Source organism: Panthera uncia, chromosome X (assembly GCF_023721935.1).
Source record: "Panthera uncia isolate 11264 chromosome X, Puncia_PCG_1.0, whole genome shotgun sequence".
Lineage (NCBI taxonomy): Eukaryota > Metazoa > Chordata > Mammalia > Carnivora > Felidae > Panthera > Panthera uncia.
This window is the reverse complement of record NC_064817.1, coordinates 8,680,298-8,699,995: the sequence shown is the minus strand read 5'-3', so window position 1 is coordinate 8,699,995 and position 19,698 is coordinate 8,680,298. Positions and strand designations below refer to the sequence as shown.

Here is a 19,698-nt window from a genome sequence, read left to right as displayed (position 1 = left end):
ATCATGAAAACAGACATAATTATAAAACACAGCTAAATAAAATCCCTAAATATTGCTTGTAAAATGAAATAAAGAGCCCGTGTATCCTGTTGGACGCGTGGTTATAGCCGCACATAATTAGAGGCAGAGTGACAAAGAGAGGAACTGTCCCAAGTGGTTTTAAAACAGTATTTTGAGCATCCTTGTGAGATAGGACAAAAAGACAAATAGAATGGCGACAAAAATATCTTCAAATTCGAGTCGGGTAATCAGGTTATTTGTGGCAGCATTGTTATTCTGAGGCTGGAATGTGTGTGGTGCGGGATAAAGCTGAGAAATCATGATAGGGTCACTGAGAACTGGGATTTAGTTTGAGAAAAAGGAGATAAAGATTATAGATGGGATTAGATAAAACCTTTTTGTCCTGGGGCACCTGGGTGGCTCAGTCCACTGAGCATCTGATTCTTGATTTCAGTTCCAGTCCTGCTCCCACGTCTGTGGGTTCAAGCCCTGCGTCAGGCTCTGTGCTGATAATACGGAGCCTGCTTGCGATTCTCCTTCTCTCTCTGCCCCTCCCCTGCTTGTGCTCTCTCTCTCTCTCTCTCTCTCTCTCTCTCTCTCTCAAAAATAAACATTTAAAAAAATTGGGGGTGGGGAGAAATGACAGTGAAACAACTCGTTTTGAAGACTGGTAAATAAAGTGGCAAATGAAGGGACAGAATTAAACATGTACCCTGCCTTTTATCTGAATTGTTCACCAGGGTAACCAAATATTTTCTCTTTTAAGTTATCCTGATAATGGGGCACCTGGGTGGCTCAGTCAGTTGAGCCTCCGACTCTTGATTTTGGCTCAGGTCATGGTCTCCTGGTTCATGGGATGCAGCCTCATGTGGGGGTCTGCGTTGGCAGTGTGGAGCCTGGTTGGGATTCTCTCTCCTCCTCCCTCTGGCCCTTCCCTGCTCATGCTCTCTGTGTCTCTCTCAAAATAAATAAACATAAAAAAAAAAACATATACCATAACAAGAAATTATGCTATGAGACACCATGGAAGAAATAGGAATACTGTGAATATTTGATTATATTGTATACTGTTAGGTGTGATAATGCTATTATGGGTTTTTAATTTTTTTAATGTTTATTTATTTATTTTGAGAGAGAGAGAGTGCACCCAAGCAGGGGAGGGACAGAGAGAGAGAGAGAGACGGGGAGAGAGAGAGAGAGAGAGAGAGAGAGAGAGAGAGAGAGAATCCTAAGCAGGTTCAGGGCTGTTGGCACAGAGACTGATGAGGGGCTCTATCTCATGAACCATGAGATCATGACCTGAACCAAAAACAAGACTCAAGATGCTTAACTGACTGAGCCACCCTGGTGCCCCTGGGTTTGTAATTTTTATAAAGAATGCTGATATCTTAGAGATACATATTGAATTATTATAGATGGAATGGAATATGTGGGGTTTGCTTCAATATCATGAAAGAGTAAGGGGGGTGTCTTGGGGTATGGATGATTGGCCATGAGTTGATGACTGTTGAAGCTGGGTGATGGGAGCATGGGTTGACTATACTTTTCTCTACACTTATGATCCTTTTCAAGGTTTTCCATAATCAAACGTTTCCAAAACAACCTGCAGCCACAAGCGACCAGTAATAATGGCAGGTGTTTCCTTTGCTTGACCAGGATCCGGTCCATTCTTTTAGCAATGGCCCCCAGATTTCCTTTGCAGAACCCACCTCTCCAACTCTTAGATTCTAAAAATGCCCCCCCCCCCCCCGCTCTGCACGGGAGGCAGAGTCTACTCCGTTAGTGCCAGTGATTTATTTAGGGGTAGACAGTCACCTTAGTGGACAAGTAAAAGCTCTGTCTGGGACGTTGGGTTCGTTTTTGTGGGAAATGGTGGTCTTTCACCCCTCTGAGCTATTGAGTTGGTGGCATGCAAACCTAGAGCTCTGATTTAGCCTTATTACTGGGAGAGAGCTCTCCTAAAGAAGCCCACACGGGAAAGTGGGCCAAGGCAAGAGATGGGGGGCAAAGGATTCGTGGTACCATCGGGTTTCAGCAGCTGCCTCCCCGTATGCCTGGCCAGCTCCACCGTAGGTCCGTTTGACTTCCATCAGCCAGTAGATTCACTTTCTCACTTAAGCCAGTTTGAACTATGTTGCACTTCTACCTGAAAGGCTCTTCGTAATCACAGCTGTGCTACTTATAAGACAAACTGTATATTCGAGAGCCCAAGGAAAGGGGCTTCATGGAGAAAAGAAAACAAATTACAGAGGAAACGCACTTTTAGGGGCCTCCCACGCATCGTATTACTTTGCAAAATAATGGAAACTGGTACCTCGCTGTGTTTAAGAAACATAATATATGCAGGAAATTAAAGGGTGAGAAATGTGCGTGAGGTTTTTTTCGAAATTTTCACACTTTTGGAATCTTTCCGCAAGCTTGGTATTTTTTATTTATTTATTTTTTATTATAAATCCCGAGAGAGGTTTCCTTTGTTCCTGTGTTTGGCTATTCAGTTTTGAAATTACCAAGCTCCAAGTCACCCAGATACCCTGAAGTGCTCTATGAGAAAGAACATTCCCTATGTGATTTCCGGGAATTCAAAGTGAGCTGATACTGTTGATTGGGTTCGATAAAGAACAGTCTGTTCCACCTCTAATATACTTGATTTAACATTAAATATAAATGAAAACACCCTGGGGCAGAGTTTCAGAGCGGGTGATGAAAATTCAGCTTTGACATGCTTCTTGTAAAAACCCAAGAATGCTCAGTCCACAGAGCAATCCCATTTATTAGACACAGAGATGTAGACTCTTTTGTGCATAAAAATATAAATAGACGTCACCACGGAGGTAAAAGGAAAAGAAAGATGTTTAATAGTGATAAGTTCTCATATGGGGGGAAACTAACAAATCTTTTGTTTGCTGGATCCTTTATTATTTGATCTAGAATCAGCAATGAATTTTGCCTTGGTTGTTTACATGGGAAATACTCAGAATACAAAAAGGCAAAGGTGTTGAAATAGAAGTGGAATCTTGTTTAGAATAATAATAAATTACACCTTCTTCTGTCTAAATGCCAAGATCCGCATTTTTTTTTTTTTGTACTTGCCTGTCCAAACAGAAGTAACTCACAGAGTAAACGAGTTCCTATTTCATCTTTTAAGTTGTAATCAAATGGCTTATTAACTGCTTTTTAATGACTACTATGTCGTGGAATATAATTTGGTACGCTTAGTAAAGACTGATTTATAATATACAGGATACTAATATGCAAAAATGATGAAATAAAAGCTGATTTGATAGGCTCATATGTTTGCATGTGGAATCAAAAATTATTTCTGAGTGGGCAAATGGTGTCAAAGACAGTCTCCGTTTTCCGTGGGTATGCATGTGGTCCAACATAAAAAAGAGACTAGGTAGTGTGTACAAAATGGTAACCCCCTAACACCAGTTCTAAAAAACATCCTTTTGAAAAATATTTCTGGGGCACCTGAGTGGCTCAGGAGGTTAAGTGTCCGACTTCGGCTCGGGTCATGGTCTCATGGTGTGTGGGTTTGAGCCCCACGTCGGGCTCTGTGCTCTAGGTGGGGAGCCTGCTTGGGATTCTCTCTCTCTCCTTCTCCCCCACTCATGTGAGTGTGCACTCCTCCCTCTCTCTCTCTCAAAAAATAAACTTTAAAAGATAAAAAAAAAATTAAAAAATAATTCCTACCCAGTGACCTGGTGGGCAACATATTCTCAGTTGTGTCCTGGGAGAGTTGCCGTCTTGTTCAGGTCATGCAAGGGTCCTGGGGATGTGACTCAGGCACCAAGGGACAACATGGAGTAACAGAGAGTACGTATCATAGATGGACATTGGACTGACTTCCTGGCTTCCTCAAGTATGGCTAAGTGACCTTGAGCAAATTCCGGAACTCACTAGCGAAGCTTGGAGCCCAGCATACAGTCAGCATGTGTTTAACCGTGTTTGTTTGTTTGTTTTTTTAACTGTAAATGACTCTCCTTCCTCCCGATCACAGAGGTGTGCTAGGATTTGGTGTATGTGGCACAGGGGTGGGCTCAAAAACTGGTGCTTGCTTTGTTTGCTCGAAAAAACACAGTAGCAAAAGAGTGGCAAGGGAGGACAAAATCTCTGCCTGCGTCGTACTTGTTCAAAGAATCTTTTTCTGCCGGAGATTTATAAGCCAATACATTTTTATAGATCCTATTTATAACTAAAATTCACTGTCTTACCATTTAGTTTATGAACACGGGGTCTCTGCTACCATACCATCTGGACTCCCAGCAGGGAGAGGGTGGCTCTTGGTAATTGCTGCCTCCCTGCTCCCTGCTCTGTTGCTTGGGAACGGGACAGGACTTGCCTCATTACCTCCCCTCTTCTCTTCTCAACCATTTCACGGATATTTCACCATCTTTGGACATTCCCACTCGCCGGGGAATCGTTCATTTGCAGGGATTTGAAACTGCACCCTCTGAGAAGAAGGTGAGTTGGGTCGACTACCGATCATAGTACGCTTAAGGCGAGACTTCATAACTGTCATCTCCAGTGGTCCTCAATGGGGTGAGAACATCCCCAAGTGTTGGGGAGCACCACTAGGATTTAGCAGATGGGGCCACAGATGTTAAGTTTCCTTCCATTCAAGGACAGACCTGCGTGGTGAAGAATGGCCTCCCACAAAACACCCATCATCTTCCATCACAAACTTCTGGGGGATGGGGACTCTAAAGCTGTTACCTGCCCCGACTGACAGCTGGTTGAGAGCTGCCTGTTTCACGCCACTACATTCTGCAAAGCCACGCCAAGGGGGCACATGGAGATCCCATAGCTAGGAGGCCGACTCAGGTAGGAAGGGAGGAGGCTGGTCTGCAAGTTCACATGTAAACAATGCAGAGAAGGCATAAATACAACCTTTAGAGCCCCCCGCTGCTTTTCTTCGAGAAAAGATAAGTTTAAACTACACCAGAGGTCACCTTCAGCGTGGGCATAAGTATAACTCTGGTTATGCTGGGTACGAGACCTGATGCTGCAGAAAGGGGCAGTTGAATTTCAGAACGGTAACTGAAACCACTCCCTAGATGCCTCATTTCAAATCTACGAGCAGAGTCTAAGGTGGTGTGAGGCGGTTGAGAAGAAAGAATGCAGCCAGTAAAAGTGAGGCAGATAGAGATAAGACCGTGAGCCATGCTGGTGAAGTGGTGGAGACGTTTGGAACACAGGTGGCAAGACTAAAACCAACACATATGTGAAAGCAGGGGACAAACAATGCACCTGCTTCCGGTGCCACTGCTGAAAAGGTTATCGGCTTGTTTAGGTTTGATGAAAAGACTAATGAGACAAATTGCACGTAATCTTTTAAAAGGCAGGTCTGTGTTATGCTTGCTTTTAGAGGTATTCCTAAAAAAAAAATAAAAAAAAATAAAAAAAAATAAAAAAATCTCTTTTCAGTTTTTCGTTGAGCACTGCACCAGGCAGGAAGGCTAGCGTGACACATAAAATCGCGTCTGTGCAGAAAGTGGCTCTGGGCTCTGCATGCCCTCTCCCGCCACCGATCAGGCTCCCGGACGGCACAGAGCTTCCTGTGCAGGTAGGGTCATCCATGTGGCTGGCTTCTTGCCAAAGGAAGGAGACTGGAAGTGCCGTTTCGGCCCCGCCCCCGCCCCTTCCAGGCCTGGCCCAGGCAACCCTTCCAACGTGCCCTTCCAAGCTCTTCCCCTTCTGCAGTCCGACAAGGACAAACCGGAAGCTGTGTGCTGAAGATGGCCAGTCACAAAACAGGTAGGGTCTGGGTTGTGTCCCTGGACTCTCCGCTGAAGGAGAGCGGTCCGCCCCATCAGGAACACTCATTATGAACCTTATGTGATTGACAAATTCCTATTGTGACTGAAGCACCGTAGAGTCTGGGGTTTGTCACAGCAGCTAGTGTTATCCTAATCCTGGTCTTTGTCACTAAGGAACACACATTTGTGGGGCGCCTGGGTGGCTCCAGTAGGTTAAGCATCAGGCTCTTGATTTTGGCTCGGGTCATGATCTCGCGGTTCATGAGTTCAAGCCCTGTGTCAGGCTTTGAGCTGATAGTGCAGAGCCTGCTTGGGATCCTCTCTCTCTCTCTTTCCCTGCCCTCTCTCTCTCAAAACAAAACAAAACAAAACAAAAACACACACTTGTGACAAAGACGGACAAGTTCACAAACACAGATAACCTTGTGTGGTATAGATTATAATAAAGATGTATGTACATTTCAGCGGCTGAAGATACGGGAGTAATTAACTTTGGGGGCTGACTAGGGAGGATAAATGAAAACACTACAGAAGTCTGTGATGTTTACCTGTTTGCTTGTTTTCTTACTTTTCCCCCCATCTCTCCACTTTCCAAAAAGGATTTTAGGTGGCCAGGGAGTCCACAATATTTGCTTTGTTTATTATGATCCCTAGCAAACTCCCCCCCCCCCAACCCTCTGTTTCACTGTCCTGTCCCTATTGCCCTCTTATCTTCAGAACTGGTCCCTTTACATTTTCATTGGTTTAAGCCAGGGGCCAGCAGACAACAGGCAGCAGTGGGGGGCGGGGGGGGTGCTAAATCTGGTCCCCCACTGTTTTTGTAAACAAAGTTTTATTGGAACACAGCCACACTCATTTGTTTACATATTATTTATGGCTGCTCACGTGCTACAACAGCAGAATCGGGTTGCTGTGACAGAGACCATATGGCCGGCAATGCCTAAAATATTTACAACCTGGTCCTTTGCAGAAAAAGTTTGCCGACTCCTGATTTAGGACGTTCCTAACCTAATCTTAACCTCAGCAAGGCACATGCCAATAGTCCCACAACCACCTCACACGTAGGACACAACAGTTAAATCCCTCATGTTCTGGCCAGCACCTCATCCAACGCACGGCTGCACACCTGTGTGGATCCCCGAGTCAAGTTCACGATTATCACTGCTGGGTTCTAGAGCTCTGGGGGCCAGCCTTGGCAAACCAACTGACGGCCTTCTGGGTTTTTTCATCGTTCCTCAAGTTCTCTTTATCCTGAAAGACTAAATTCCTAGTTCTCTTCCTTGGAACTAAATTTCAGGTTCCTCTCCATGGTTTGGACGGAATATCTGGATGGTGCTCCACCCTCCTACTCTGCAACGTCAAGAGCATTAATGACAACATCTGACACAAAGACCTAACTGATTACAAGTCGCACAGCGTTCTCACATACATTCTCTCATTCTGGTTTATCTAATTCTTACAACAGATCTTCGTTTTATGGGTCAAGACACAGGATTACTATAAATTAAGCCCTTGTCCAACATCAGACACAGCTAATCCATTTCAGAGGTGGCACTTGAAATCAAATTGCTCTGATTTCTATGCCACAACATGTCTTGTCATCAGGGAGCAGGATAATATTTTGGAATATTCACCGACATTCCCCTCTCATCTCCATGCCCTCCCCCCTCATTTCTTTGCCCATGTGGTCAGCCAGATCACACGCCACTCATCAGTCCAGGACAGGGCTGCGACAGAAGTGGAAAAATATCTAGGCTCTAAGAACTGAAGATAAAAACTAAAGGCTGGGAAGGACATTCAGCAAATCAGAGGAAAGCTTCCTCCTCTCCGGCATGGACACTGGTCAGAGGGAGGGGGAACAGAGTGGATCTTAGGGTATGCAGAAAAGCACCAAATTGTGGGTGCCTATGCAAGAGCAGGCATCCTTCCCCTCCTTTCAAGAGCTTTTCCTCCAGGAAGATTCCACTGGGAACCTTCAAATAGTCTGGTGGAACTAAAGACTACAATGATCTGGGCTTTCTTTCGTAGTCAGAACTCTGGGAGGGGGGACCAGATCTTGGAGGAAAAGAGCCCCAGAGAGTAGTCTATGTCCCAGTTTGGCTTAGGAGGGGTAAGCGCACCCACGATGACGGAGAGGTGGCTAAGGAAGGGCCGACAGTGGTGAACAAGGGATGCCACGGCAGCTCCGCGCCTAGGTGACTGAGCAAAAGCAGACCAGCTGGGCACAAAGATATCCCAACAAGTTCTAGCGAAATGGATGATGCGGGCAGAGGGCACACGCTTCATCTCCCCCAGTGCCTCCTCCTGCTACAGCAATGCCCCCAGATGGAGACTCGGCACTGTGGCAAGGGAATGAACCGACTGGACACTAGAGTGGGGATTTGGAATAAAATTCGGATTATTATATAATGGATAAATAACAATACACTTCTGGGGCTCAGTCAGTAGAGCACACAACTCTTGATCTTGGAGTTTTGAGTTTAAGCCCCTCGTTGGGCAGAGTGCTTACTTAAAAATTTTTTTTTTAACGTTTATTTATTATTGAAAGACAGAGAGAGAGCACGAGCAGGGGAGGGGCAGAGAGAGAGGGAGACAGAGAATCCAAAGCAGGCTCCAGGCTCCGAGCTGTCAGCACAGAGCCCGACACGGGCTTAAACCCATGAACTCTGAGATCATGACCTGAGCTGAAGTCGGATGCTTAACTGACTGAGCCACCCAGGCGCCCCTAGATGCAGAACTTTTTAATGAAGAAAGGGTATGCTTGAGGAAATACCCTAGAATTAATGAATTGGTATGTGGCAAAACTCAAAATCTCCCCTAAGCCTTCTTTCTCCAGGGGAACTTGTCATTTTCCTGGATGAACATGACCAAGACTAAAAAGAAGATCTCCAGAGATGTTTAAATACTAGGATATTCATATATTAAAGAGTTATAACCGTTACAAACCGTGAGGTCATGATCTGAGCTGAAGTCGGATGCTCAACCGACTTAGCCACCCAGGCGCCCCAGGCATAGTGCTTACTTAAAAAAAAAAAATACACTTCTTGCACATCTGAGCATTGGGACAGAGACTCTTGCCCACCCGCTGGGTTGTCTGAAGAGATGGGCTCTGGTGCTGAGCGTTTGAGACCTTCTAGTAAAATCTCTAGGGAATGGGGCTTAGAGTTGGTCCTGGTCACGTTCTGACTGAAGGCTCACCAAGATTTTTGTTTGTTTGTTTGGTCTTTTCAGTACTTATATATAGAAAGTGTGTGGACTAATTTATAAACTTGTACTTCAAAAGGATTAACAGAACACAGCATAGGGCCAATAATCATCTACCATTTTTTTTTAATATTTGATTTTTGCTTTTTAAGTTTATTTATTTTGAGTGAGAGAGAGAGAGAGAGAGGCAGAGAGAGAAGGAGAAAGAGAATTTGTATTGTCAGTGAAGAGCCCAACGCGGGGCTCAAACCCACACACCGTGAGATCACGACCTGAGCCGAAATCAAGAGTTGGTTGCCATCCAGGTGCCCCTACCATTTTTTTCTTCATATAGATAAGATGTTAAGGTATTCAGTAGTGTCAACCATATGAGCTAATTGAGAACATGCCCTAGTTTCAAACTTTTTGTGACTCTCCAATCTTCGATGCTCATTTTCCACACACGAGTTGCACATGAGCATGTACGGTAATGGCGAGATGTGCCGAGAGAGTTGGCGGTGCTCGTTAACAAAATATAAGGGATGTTGAAATAATCTGAACGACACCATTTTTCTTCTTAATTTTCATTATCACCTTTATGAACTATGGACCCAAATCGCCTTTTCTACTTTGTCCTTATTAGAATGTTTTCGCACACGTTCCATTTTCTAGAACTGCTGACCTCTTTCTCCCCAGGCTCTGTAATTTGCAATTGTCAGAAAACGTATCAGGTAAGTCTACAAGGTGTGGTGTCAGCATACCAAGGGGCTGTTCTTTCGTGTTTTCACTGAAATTGCTTGCTGGTCTTTCCATAATAAGGCCTTATTGTATCATACATCATCATGCATATTTTATATGCCCGACGCTCCGTAGATGTTCTTGGCTTTGTTATTTTACTAAGCAGCATCGTGATGCATCTAAGCCCAGCCGAAATTAGACAAGAAGGTGACCCTCCTAATATATTCTTTTGCAGACACAGCGCCCCTGGAACATGATCTGATTTGACTTTCCATTATAATTCTGATGAGGAGAGAGACTGATAAGACAGATGGGCTGAGATCTAATTTTTCGACAGGTCCCTTCTAAATGGTTTCTCTCGCCCTTATTAAGCTTGCCGGTCTTCCACGAATTACAACAGCCAGGTACTCCTGAGCACTTCCTGCTAAAATCAAAGTGAGTGCTCGGCCAACCTGGAACAGGAGACGGGCTCTTTGCGTACAATCCCCAAATGGAGGGTGTGGGTGCTAAGATCTGGGTACTAGAGGCCAAATATAGCTCTGCTGTCTGTTGGCCCTACGGAGTGAGGACTCGGTATGCCAGATAACCAGGCTGGTCCCCTCGGTACGAACAGGTCCAGGTAATTCATACTGGCTTCTTCCACCCCCCACTGTGCCCCTCCTTGCTCACCCTGAGCAAGTGCTTTAACTTCTTTAAGCCCCTTTCCCATTCTGTAATGGGGTACTATCAACACTCCTTGCTCACAGGGCTATCCTAAGCAGTACACGTGATGAGCAGGTTAGAAGCAGTCACTACAGGAGCCAGACTGGGTTTCACTCCACCCCTTACTAGCTGCGGGATGGTGGCACTTCCCTTAACCTTGCTGCACCTCAGTTTCCCCATCTGTAAATCAGAGGTAACCACTGTACCCATTAATCACTGTGAGGACTGAATGAGTTACTATACAAAATGTACACAGGACAGCGTATTGGAAGCGCCGTGTAGGTGTTGTCTGGTCTTCGTACGAAGAGATGAAAGGGTTTAGCATATAAGAAGGACTTAATACATATTAACTCTCATCATTAGTCGGGATGTGATTGATCATATTCTCTTTTTTCCTCCTGAATGTCAAAAACGTTACCCTTCGAAGCTATACACAGAGCTCTGGCTGTGACTGTGGGGGTGAGTTGGCTCATCCGTCTTGTTGAGAGGTACGTGTTCTAGGGAAGACATGAGTTGTGCTTTTGGGCATTCTGGTCATAATTATTGGAATAATCTTCCTGGCCATAGAAGGAAATATGTACAGGGGCGCCTGGGTGGCTCAGTCGGTTAAGCTTCCAACTTCGGCTCGGGCCATGATCTCGCAGTTCGTAGGTTCGAGCCCCGCGTCGGGCTCTGTGCTGACAGCTTGGAGCCTGGAGCCTGCTTCGGATTCTGTGTCTCCCTCTCTGTCTGCCCCCTCCCCCGCTTGCACTGTGTCTCTCTCTCTCTCTCAAAAAAAAAAAAAAAACAAAAAACACTAAAAAAAAAATTTTTTTTAGAAGGAAATTTGTACATTGCCTGGCGTGTTTTTACGTATTATAGTCACTTAGGGAAAAGGAATGCCACTAAAAATTAGTGTTTGTCCTTTGTGAATTAAAGTGATGGTTACTAATTTATCATCTAGTCTTATTCTTATTATACTTATTGGAAGAACCCTACTGCTCTGCAATCACAGAACATTAATATAGAAAGGGTGATGCGTCCCAGAGATGTGGACAATCTTCTCTAGATGTGGCTGTACCTAGAGCACAGCTCATTACATAGACCAGCAGGCATAATCAACCTGGGTGGTGACAGAAGACAGATGGAGGGATGGTGAGCTGCCCTGTCGCAGAGTTGGGAGAAAGGGAGCTAGTTTCCATTTCAACCCTTGTGCCTTCTCATCACGGGCTGGGCAACCCTCAGCTTTCACTGCTATGCTGGAAGGGTAGGGAAGACTGAGCTGCTCGCATATCTGGCTCTTCACCGTTACCTTCAGACTCGGATAGAAACAAAAGGGACGGAAGGGAGCCAGCACGTTCAGATTCTGCTGCCAGGGCTCGAAGACTGGGATTGGCCTGCTGGGACTCCAGGAACATTCTGACTCTATGCGAAACTGCGTGCGCACGCGGATTCTCCTGGGTGGAGGAAGCAGAAGTCCATGCTTTTTATCCAATCTCGACTCACAAAAGACCAGTGCCTCCAGTCTAAAGCAAGCCAGCAGCTTTGTTGCCGCATTAGACGGGCGGCTGCAGGACCAGATTTTGAGGTTGTGGTTTAGGATAGCCACATGAGCAATGTGTATCTTCGTAACTGCACGCTGGAAAGGAAGTGTCCATCAGGAGGCTCTGGGGGTTCGGGGGACAAAGGCGAGATCGATTTTACAGCCCTCTCTCCAGCCATAACCTGCCCTGCCACTCAGGGTCAACAGCCACCCTTTACAACTTCACTACATTCCTGCACATCCCCATCTGCCCTCACCAAACATTCCCACCGAACACTACCCTCCCCCGCAGCCTTGCAACACTCGTAAATACAGTGCCGTTAGTTAGAAGTCTCCTCCTTTAGTGCAGGAATCACGTCTTTGGTATTTATGCATCGCCAGTATCCTACATGACGTTTGGTACCCAGCTAATGCTCAATAATTGTTTGCCGAAGTCAAATAAATTCAACTGGATTGGCTAGCCTTGAGGGATGGGGCACAATTCATAACGTCTACGAGCAATTATACTCCATAGATTTCAAAAATAAAATGTTGGGAACTCTTTTAAGTTAATTTGCCTAATTATGAAAAGCCAAGGGAAATTATCCTTGGATACTTCTAAAGAAGAAAGATATGGTAATTTGCAAAGGGCACGGATTCTTCAAAGATTTTGCTCCTCAACCACTCGAAAGTATGAGCGAGAGTTAACAACTTAGACAACTGTGAAATGAACAGAACTCGTCTAATTTCAGCACAGCAATTACAGCTTTTTGAGGCTACATGAAAAACCCCAAATGTGGTTACTATAGTAGTAAATTGGTCTCCGAGAAACTCTTTTATTTTCTCTAGAAAAATAAATAATTTGCTATCATAGAGCAACCAAATGATAAGAAAAAGAACACACAAAGAAACACAAAAGTATCTGGAAACAAAAAGTGATTCACGAGCAAATGCTGTACTGGGAGGGAAAAAAAAGAACAAAACAAGACTGAACCACTTACAGGAGTAAATGGATGCCAATTTTTAAAGAGCGAATTTTACAGGCTTATTAAAATGATGAGTGTTTTTCCGAATTTCCTTAGTGGCTAAGAAAATGGGATATTTTATTGAACAGAAAGGGAATTTATCTTGTGTAAGATACAGACATTAAAACACATATCGACTGAGAAGCCCAGAGACGATGTTACCCAAGCTACAGTTTTAGGTTAGTATGCATATGGCGGACAGACGACTGAGCTCATGGGAAGGCACAGGAACATCTTCTAATACATGAACTTTTTTCATCAGTGAGAAATGCATTATTTCCAAATTCTGGCTTAATGAGTTGGAAGGCATCGGCCACCAAAGGAACGCTACAACCAAGGGCGTTCCATCCCGGGGAACTGCACCGTGTTATCGCACTAGGCTTTCTTAGGTTAAAAGAAAGCACCTTGTTACTCTTCTAAAGATAAATGTATTGCGCTGAGATTAAAGGGAGCAGGCCTTTAGGACTATGTGATATGTCCACCAGCTCAATAGAGTCCAGGGCCTACGTGTTTTCCTCACTAGCAAAATTTTTTTGACTCTGAGAAATTCACCCAAGGGTTCGATGTGGGGGTCTTGTCTGTCTTGAGGAGGTCCACCATGACTAATTAGGGTAGTGAGGGCTGTGAGCCCCCTGTGGCTGGTGCCTAGCTCTGGGTCCTGCATGCACTGGGTGCCTAAAAAGGTTTGATAAATCAGTGAATGAAACCCCTCAGCTGACATTCACACTTGCAGGACACGAGCTGAAGGAAGGGCTGGGGGAAACCATCGAAGTCAATAGTCTTCACAGAGTGTTCTTCAGAGCCTGCCCGCTTACTCGACGCATTGTTACTGAGTGCCTCCTGTGAGCCCGGCCTGTGGCCGGGTCATGGGTACACGTGAGGGGACAACACAGACAAGGTCTCTTTTCTCATGGAACTTAGGTGGATCCTGATTACACGACATCAGGCCACATTCCGGAACGAAACTGTGCTCTTCTCACATACTAGTGAGATACTTGCAAAGAGACACTCAGGCCCCATTCCAAAGTGAGCTTCGAACAAGTGCGACCCCCCAGAACTTTCTAGGAAGAGGCACAATGTGATCTGTTATTGCCAGCCAGCACCTCCCCTCCCCCCCCTTCCCTCCTCCAGTCCACGTAAGAAATCTAGAACTTTGGCGTTGTCAGAGGGCCGAGATCCGGGCAGAGGGTACCTCCTGGCCTCTGTGATGGGGTCAAGCAGATCACCTGAACGGTAGCTGGTCTTGTCGGCGCCAGACCCCCATGCTCGGTACCGTGCTCCCAGTATGCCCTACGAGTGGCTCCCAGGATGCCCTCCTTTCCCACCCCCAAAGAATTCATGCATGGACTTCACAGGACAGCGAGCTTTTACGGATGGATGACAGAAAGGGAGTCAATAGCCAATGCCAGTCAGAGGAGCAAAGGAGACCTCGGCTCTCTCCTATTGCCCTCCCGATCTCCAACCCGGAGGGTGGGCCTTGACATGTGACAGGAAGTTTTATGCACCCGAAGTACTTCATGATGTTTAAAAAGCATACATGCGTTCCATTTCAAATGGAACCTCTGCATCAAGTGTGTGGGAATGTTGCAGTAATCACCAAAGAAAATGCAATTAGTTCCTGCAGGATCTCCTAAAACAGGGGTTGACAAACCTTTCCTGTAAAGGGATAGATGGGTCTCTATCACGAGTGCTCGACTCTGCTGCCATAGGGAGACAAGACCTTTGGGCAACACGCACATGACCGGGTGTGGCTGTTTTCCAACAAAACGTTATTTGCGGACTCTGGAATTTGACTTTCACATGGTTGGCGTGTGTCACAAAATAGTCTCCCTTTTCCCCCCAACCATTTAAAAATGGTAAAAACCATTCTTAGCTCCTGGGCGGTGCAGAAACAGGTGGCAGGCTGGATGTGGAGTGTGAGCTGTCGTGCGTTTAGCCAACGAATATTCACCAAACCCTGTTGCCCATAAAGACCTACAGCGATTTTGTTTACGGAGAGGCCACTTCCTTCGTAATGTGTTAAAGCAGAAGGGAAAAATGGGGGGGGGGGGGGGTTTTTTTATGCCCCCCCCCCCCCCCCCCCCCCGTAGGATTGCTAAGAAATGATTATGCTTTTAGACAGCTTTGGCTCTGTCTCTGTCCCACAGCAAGCAATTCAGTCCAAGGAAACCCAAACACAGACATTTTCTTTCTTCTATGATCATCCGGACACACAAATCAATAGAAATGATTACAGAGGCGTGTACCTAGGAGAAAACAAAATAGTTTGGCCTGCCATCGGGCCCAAACAAGGTACTCCGGATGCAAGGCTATAGGAGGCTCAGAGCCTGCTTGGATGAGGTCTGTCCCCGCCGACAGCCACAAGCATCTCAAGAAAGAAGTGACTCCAAATGGTAACACTGCACCTCCCTCCCCAGGGCTTGAAAGCACACAGTGACTCCTGAGTCATATATTTTTGCCCCATGGGAAAATCGGAGGTCTCATTCCCGATGCAGGGGGAGTCGGACACGAGCCTCAGGGCCCGGTGGAGGCACACCCCGGGGAGATGCGGACACCCCACCAAAGCACTCTGCCAGCCAGCTGCGAAGGCTCCAGTATAATAGGCCTACCCTACATGAGGGTGACCAGCCGTTTCCCAGGATGTGGGCCTTCCCGCCCTAAAACTGGAACCGTTGCTCACCTGAAAAATAAGCTTCCTCTATTTCTATTTCTCTGTCTTACCCTCCTCCCAGTTCTTCCAAGGATGCATGACCAGCCAGTGCTTTTCCACGAAGCAGAAGCCGAGCTAAGCTTGGGAAAGAAACTTTCTCCAGAAAACCCCAGAAACACTTCCATTTAATGCCATTTCGAAGCGCAGGGGTACTTTTTGTTATGAAAGAGCATAAATGTTAGAAGACCCCCTTCTCAGTTTAAAGTGTTGTGATAGCTTTAGCTTCTGCGTCAATTGTGCTTGAAAAAATCGATTTACAAAAGACGGGTGTCACATACCCATTATCCCTCTACACCCCTGGAACACAAGCGGATTCACTCATAAAATAGGCATGGCTTCATTTGGAAAACTTCTAATGACCCCTTTTTGCCCTGACTACACTGTGGGAGAGAAACTCCAGTGGGCTCTTAAGGAGATTCTGGACCAATACGGTAACATCACATAAAATATATTTTCTGGTGCCCCACTTAGAATATCACACAACAAATCGCTTCTATGATCAAGCTAAACCAATAAACCAAGCACATTTTTAAACTGTCGCAGCTTTGACCTAATTATCCTTTTCCTTCGGTTGATGATTTCACAATTCAGTAATGAATCACTCAGTCAAGTATGAAAACTCAGTGAACTATATGTTTGTCTATCCATGGGATTATATAAAATTACTCATCACTCATACTGAATTTGGGCATTGCATTTTTACCTCCTTGATCATGCAATAGCAACGCGTTAGTAGTTTGGGAAGGGGAACAAAGGCGACCTTTGGCTATAGTGATGGGAAAAGGAGTCACCACGTTGTGTTAACAGTCAAGGTGCACGTGTTTTGTGTTTAGGGGGCATGGGTTTTTATGTTAGAGGTCAATGTCACCAGCATTTTCAAGGTGAACGCGCGGGCTTGCGTTTCTGCCCTAAAGTGGCTCGTGGGAAGCCCTTCCTCTGCTGGATGAGGTCTCAGGGCTGTGGAATAGCCTTCACAGCAGGACGGGGCCCCGGGGAGTGAGCCACGCACCTGACCAGGTCGATGACCCGCTCCCTCGGCGCAGCGCTGACGGGCTCATCATTAATCATTACAATCTGATCTCCCGGAATCAGCTTGCCTTCGGAGGGGCCACCTGGAGACAAATGAGAATGAAGTACAGGTGAGAAGACTGTCGCTCATCCATCCGTGTCCTCCACTCCCCATCACGATTCACTGTAAGCACCTGGTGCTGTCCGCCGACACAAAACCCCACCGCACCCGCGTGTTCTCCACATGGGTCCTTCCCAGCCCTGGCTGCACATTGCAAAGAACTGGGGAGGGGCACCCAGCTGGCTGTGTGGGTAGAGCATGTGAATCTTGATCTCAGCATCATGAGTTCGAGCCCCAAGCTGGGAGTAGAGCTTACTTAAAAAAAAAAAAAAAAAAAAAAAAAAAAAAAAAAAAAAAAAAAAAAAAGAATGAACTCAGGGGCTCTGGATAAGCTGCACTGGATAAGTCCAGGCTACACGCTGGCCAATTAAATCAGAATCTCTGGAGGTGAGACTTCGGCATCAGCATTTCTCCAGAACTTTTCCAGGCAAGTTTGAGACACGGCAGCCTAGCAGCTCCTCTCACACTTTAATGGGCACATGCACCCCCTGGGGACCTTACTGCCCTGCAGACTGACTCAGCAGATTTGGAGGTCTGCTGAGGGTGAGGTCATACATTTTTCACAGGATCCCAAGGCCTGCTGATGCTGCTGGTCAACTGACCATACCTTGAGTATCGAAGCCCCTGGAAGAAGGTATTCCCCAAACGGGTGGCCAATCAGCACATCAGAGGGTGTTAGGAAAGACCGACAGGATTTGTCCTTATGTTCCATACTTTTGGGGAAGGTTTGAGAAGTGGGAGCATCTTAATCATTCTTGTCTAAGAGGTTGGGGGAAGGGGGGGACGCCTTGGTGGCTCAGTCGGTTGAGTGTCCGACTCTTGGTTTCGGCTCAGGTTATGATCTCACGATTCATGGGATCAAGCCCCGCATCGGGCTCTGTGCTAACAGCTGGGAGCCTGCTTGGGATTCTCTCTCTCCCTCTCTCTCTCTGCCTGCCCCCACTCGTGCACACACATGTTCTCTTCTCTCTCAAAATAAATCAATAAACATTAAACATAAATACGAAAATAAAAGGTCTGGGGAAGGAAGCAGAACTCAAGCTGGGATTCATAAGGAAACAGCAGACACTCGTATCAGCTTGGTGATGAGGGTGTTTGCTCATTTTTGGGGCTGGGACTGTGCCTGGGAGTGTGCGTCTGTGTTCACATGTGATGACAGAGGACTCTTGTTTCTGTCTTGATCCAGCATGGTCTTTTTCTCAGCAGATGTGGAGGAGTTTTTGCAAGGAGGTAGGGAACTAATATTTGCTGAGTATTTATTATGTACCAGGCTGCTTGGCCTTGAATCCCACGGACACTTGACTCCCTGTCAGATAATGAGATGCCCGAGGCTCACACAGGTTAAAGAACCCGATGAAAGAGTAGAACTGGGTCTCAGCTTAGGTCTGTGGACTCTTCCAAGTTCAGGGTGGCCAACACCTGCTTGGAACTTGCTCCCATAATTTAAAAACTGGTCACTGCCAGGTTTCTGGACACATAAAGCCACATCTGCATGAAGCACACATCTGAATGAAATAAAACCCATAAATAAATACTTCCGTTATCCACATGTCTAATGGAATTACGTCCCCGCATATTCATAGGGTACGATAATTTTAACTTTACTCCCAGGTCTGCCACTGGGTAATAGGCAGCAGCTCAAACATTACCTTTCAAATATTATCGCTATTGCTTTATTTAGTAATTGAAATGAACACTTCACACGCAGAGATGGATCTCGAAGTAAGTCAGTTGTTTCCCACCCACCGAGACACTTGGCATCTATGTCACTCAAGCTGCAGCATAAACTAATCTTCCTGGGTAGAAAAAAAAGCGAGGAAAACCTTAACGCTTCCTCATGTCGGTGATAAAAAAAATATTCAATGCAAGATGCGGGAACTGAGATTCGGTGTTTGCACACATAAGAAATTCTGAAAATCCCTTGAGAGAGTTGATATAACCATTGGATTATCTGCAAGCATTCACTCACGTTCAGTCAAACAAATGGTTAGAAATCAAACGCTGATCACAGACTGAAAAATGTTCATACTAACTGGCTGATGGATGTTAACTACTTTCGTTGGCAAACCACTTGAAGATTAACAGGACATCCTTTCACCTCTGACCCCACTTGTTTGATCAAATGGAAATATTTGTGTTTCATCAAGCAACTGAAACCAAGCATTTCAGAGGGAGGAAAGACAGTTCCTTCCAAGATATGAACCAGTGGCGCCCTTCAGAGAATCGTCTCGTGCCCTGTGCGCTGAAGGCTGCATTGCCAAGAAATTTGTATTTCTTGTATAGAAAATCTGGTCATGCCAAAGAAATTACCAGAAGCTCTGCAGAGTCACTGTTAGGAAAGACACAGTTTATCTGACCAGCATTTTCACACCGAAAAATGACTCGCAACAGTACTCTTTGACCTGTTTTCACTTTTGTCTACTACTCTTGAAATTGTTGAATATTAGGCGCTAGTGTCCTAATATTGAACCTAGTGTTGAATATTAGGTGCTTAGCTAGTGCTAAGCAAAAGGAGCATGGAGGGCAGGGAAGGGAAGAGCTTGAAGGAACAGTGAGGCAATATAAACGCATGAAAAATAACAATCAAATCCCCGGTCACCTCTGGGGAGGAACCACACTTTAGAGAATCTCAGAACCAGAGATGTTCAAGGGTCCCAGTATTAGAAAGCAGCATGCCAAATGATGTCTTGCTTAGGAAAAAAAAAATGTGTCCACATGCACATATAATACATTATATATCTCATAGATAGGATACATAACATATGCATACATATGCACAGAATCGTGTACTTTCCATAGACTCTCTATGCACATGTCAATAGTGGTTCACTTTCAGCAGCGGCAGCTCGGGTGATTTTGTTTTTTTTTTAACTTTCTCCTCTGTGCCATCTATGTTGTATGTTTTGCGCGGTGCATCTGTATTATTTTATTATTATAGCAAGCAACAAACC

The 19,698-nt window shown here is 45.6% G+C and overlaps 1 protein-coding gene across 1 annotated transcript in view; it reads right to left on the bottom strand.

The window, feature by feature from the left end:
- FRMPD4 (FERM and PDZ domain containing 4) overlaps window positions 1-19,698 on the bottom strand; it is a 187,189-nt gene that overhangs the window by 67,078 nt on the left and 100,413 nt on the right. Inside the window, exon 3 of the mRNA XM_049643430.1 lies at window positions 16,628-16,730. Coding sequence (XP_049499387.1) covers window positions 16,628-16,730 — 103 coding nt within the window. The remainder of the gene's footprint in view (window positions 1-16,627; window positions 16,731-19,698) is intronic.